Source organism: Porites lutea, chromosome 10 (genome assembly GCF_958299795.1).
Source record: "Porites lutea chromosome 10, jaPorLute2.1, whole genome shotgun sequence".
NCBI classification, from domain to species: Eukaryota; Metazoa; Cnidaria; class Anthozoa; order Scleractinia; family Poritidae; genus Porites; species Porites lutea.
The window spans coordinates 29,534,161-29,538,022 of record NC_133210.1 but is presented as its reverse complement, the minus strand read 5'-3'; the positions used below and the strand labels follow the sequence as shown (position 1 = coordinate 29,538,022).

The 3,862-nt window shown below is 39.5% G+C and overlaps 1 protein-coding gene across 1 annotated transcript in view; it reads right to left on the bottom strand.

Moving 5' to 3' along the window:
- Nucleotides 1-1,781: 1,781 nt before the first annotated feature.
- The window catches only part of LOC140950197 (palmitoyltransferase ZDHHC3-like), a 7,923-nt gene continuing 5,842 nt past the window's right edge, over nucleotides 1,782-3,862 (bottom strand). The window contains exons 8-10 of the mRNA XM_073399398.1: nucleotides 3,476-3,548; nucleotides 2,728-2,833; nucleotides 1,782-2,595 (exon numbers count right to left, since the gene is read on the bottom strand). Of these exons, the coding sequence (XP_073255499.1) occupies nucleotides 2,510-2,595; nucleotides 2,728-2,833; nucleotides 3,476-3,548 (265 nt within the window). The 3' untranslated portion in view covers nucleotides 1,782-2,509. The remainder of the gene's footprint in view (nucleotides 2,596-2,727; nucleotides 2,834-3,475; nucleotides 3,549-3,862) is intronic.

Genomic DNA, 3,862 nt, shown 5'->3' with positions numbered 1-3,862 from the left:
CTCCTCGCTGTCTTGGACCTTGTCTCTCTGTTATTTATTTACGTAGGCCTAGGCCTTGCCTAGTCCCTGTATGGCGTTTTGCCAGGCCTTCTCGGCGTTTTCCCAGGCGAGTTCAGTCTAGTACGCACGCCGATTTCAAACTTACATACAGAGAGAATTATGGGAAGTTATAAAAAACTTGTTTGGGGGAGAGGAGGGGGGGGGGGTAGGGTAATAGCCGGTGAGAACCTCATCAAACTCTATTTACTACAGCGTATTCAGTAAATATTCGGAACAAATAGCTACGCGTAGGCTATATTCCTGCTCACATCTCATTTCGCCGTCCCCACAATCTGAACGCCTGGAACACGCTAAATCGAAAGATTTCTTTGGTATTCCAAGGAGAAGTTCGAGTTTTCCCTTCGAAGCAGGGTTTTTATTAAGAATTCTGGTAGCAGGAGAAAGGTGTAACGTTACAGGAGAATAATTTGAAAAAGGCTCTACCTCTGAATAAAAAGTAGTCATAGGCTACCGAACGTTAGCCGGAGAATTCAGCGCAGTAAACGGGAGAATTCTCCTATCTCCGATGCTTAAGAATGAACACCCTGTTCTACCATAACAAGTCACCTGCGAACAGGCGGTCCTTCTTCCCTTTTGGTGAAAAAAAAAAACGACTCATCGCAGGTTTCCATAACAAGTTGTTTCATTTGCATGTCTTATGGTAAAACTAAGGGCCTGTTTACATGAAGGTGGGGGACCCCATGTAGGTGAGGTAACCAGCTTCGGTGGGGTAACCCGCCTGTCCATATAATCTCTCACATGAACACCCTGCCTATCATGTAAACGTGATCAAATTAAAACGAGAGATTATATGGACAGGAGGATCATGTACCCCACCTCATTGGGTTACCTCGCCTACCCGGGGTCCCCCACCTCCCTGTAAACAGGCCCTAAGAAAAGTGAATCTATAGTCATGATGATAGACTTCGCTGCCTTTTTAATACTATCAATTTCGAAGCACGAACTACTTTACTGATTTAACTAATAAGTTCATTTTGTTTCTACTAGCGCTATGTTTATTGATACTCACTGGTAAATTTTAGCGTTATTTCTATGATTAAAATGCAGAGAATTCCGACCATCTAAAGCCTCCTACACACCAATCCGGATATTTTTTTGCAAATCTTTTCTACACAAATAGGCCGCGGATGAATGAGCGGATTCCTTGGTTTCATGTGGACAGAAGGCCGAATTGCGTGAAAAACATATGCGGTTTTAGACTTTCTAAAAGTCTTTTATTTATTTATTTTTTTTTTTTTCATGGTTTGGTTAAAGGACTTTTCATACCGTTTTGCGCGAAATTCACCGGTCGAAAATTCTATCGGTGACGTAATGATTGACCAATAGGACAGCGAGTGATATTTCACGACACAGTATATGTCAATCATTTTCTTCCTTCATGCGAAAAAAGTCAACCTCGAGACTTCATTGTTCGCTCGGTCGCTGCGCGACCTCATGCATTAAAGCTCGCTTCGCTCACTTTTGAGAACTTATGTGAGGTCGACTTGAAGCAAGACTAATGCAGTTTTAAAATATCCGAATTCGTGTGGACGGGTTCTAAGTCCACTTGAATTTCTACTCTTTAAGTAGCTCTATAAATATGCCTTTCAAATTACCAACTGATTCATTAATTTTCTTTTCCTTTATTTAAATCATACTGAAACAGACCATCTCCGACGATATTTGCAGCTCAGAACTATAGGTTGAATGAGCCTCTTACGATATAACACTGAAAAACTACATCTTCTTCACCGTTTTTATAAAAGTTACATAAACCAGCATGAATGTTTGTAAGGTCTCATCTTCCTCCTTGACACGCTTATTTTACGCTTGAATATGATGGAGAATACACTGAATTACTTTCTATACAAGATGGAGGAAAGATCCTTGTGGCCTTATGAATGACCTACAAATACTTACAGTCTGTCTCCTCCTGTCTTAACCGTTGAATACAGTTTAAATTTAGGTACTAAAATTATATAAATTAGGCATATGATCAATGAATATAGATTATTTTCTTGATACGTAACAATTTTTTTTCACGATTATTAGCTAAGAGATTGAAAGGGTTAGACTGAGTAAAAACTGAGCAGATTGTACATCGCTCATAAAGTTTTTGTTTCTTTAAAGAGCGGCGGGGTTATTCACATGAAGTTCCACTGCCTCTCCAGAACATCGAAGACTAACAGTCTATTGAGTCTTCCTTTCGCCAGTCACCCGCTCCGGCTGTTAATCGCTTCGCTTCACTGTTATGAATTCGGTGAAAGAGTCAAGGGGACAAGTATCTTACTGCAAAGCATTCGGCTGATATTTAAAAAATACTGGACATTTTAACTGCATTGTTCACTCCGCATGGTTATTTCCAGACCAAAATGCCTTGCACTCTTTAAGACTTTTACAATGAAACGCCACTGAACTGCAGGACTTGGTTTCGTACATGTAGTATGTGTGGTATATTTACACTTGAGGGTTAGACGTTATAGCGTTCTGAAGCTACTGTCGATCTTTGTAGATTCCTCGGCGACGAACATGGACAAAACCACAGAAGATAAGCACCTGCAACAGCAACATTGAATTACGAGAAAAACGGTTAACCCTCGGGCCCTAAAATTGCTCCAAACAACTCAACACCCCAGAAAAATGGGTCTCAATTTATTAAACCTTTACATTAACAACACGCGCACATACCTCTGCCAAACACTTCAGCAAGGAGAGCCGTTCTTGGTTTGCGATTGGCTCTGATTTGTCTCTGTACATGTTCAACTGCTGTCATGTCGTCCATAATAGCTGAAAACTGTAATGGAAATATTAAACAATTGAGTGTAATTACAGTCAACTTCACTGCAGTCAAAGTGCTCTGTACCCCTGGTGAAACTTGGACCTTTTCCCATTACACAAGTAACACGGTGATACTTACCACAAGAGTTTTTGAATAAAGGCAGTTTAAAGAAATTAGCAAGAACAATGCACAGTTTTATTTATCAAATTAACAATAAAATCAGCTGATGAGCTAAACAGCTGCAACACCAAATCAGAACACAGCACTTGGCCTCGTGTGATAATATTCACAAGTGCATTTGAAGCAATACTAGACTACGAGTAGTCCCCATTTTTCCTCAGGGATAGTAGAGCGAGCGAAACGTTTTCTCGCGAGGTGATTTTCACGCGTGCTTGCGTTTCGCTCGCTCTACTATCCCTGAGGAAGAATGGGGACTACTCATAGTCTAAAGCAATACAAGTGAGCCAAAAATAACTATGAAATATAGTAAAAGCATCATTTATTTGTCCGGGGTGAAAATGAGGTGTATATGATGGAATAAGAGGTGGAGAGTAAGAAGACAGGTAATCTTCCTTTTACCCCTCTCCACTAATCCAATTCTAACAAAGAAATTTTTATTGCACAGGGCACAGGCTACCCAAGGTTTTGCAAACTCACCTGGTCACACAACATGGCTAATACAAATAAACCAAACAAACAGCCTTCAATCATCAAAATTACAGTGTGGATTCTAAAACACAAACAGTCTTCTTTTAGTTGGATAGTTTCAGAGCTTAATATCCACTAAGTCAAATAAGCAGCATTTAAAGTGAACTTACAATGGATCTTTGTTACAATTGTACATGTACAATAACAAAGTAATGAATTCATTGCCCATTTCTAATCACAGATCATAGATATTCTTCTTTTAAGAAGAGTGTATTCCAGGTTTATAAAGATATGGTCGTGTTTCTAATCATGAGTCCTAAAATATTATTTTATTTTGAGCAAATACAGTATTGAATTAATTTGAGCACGAGATTCACTTCTTGTTCATACACTTTC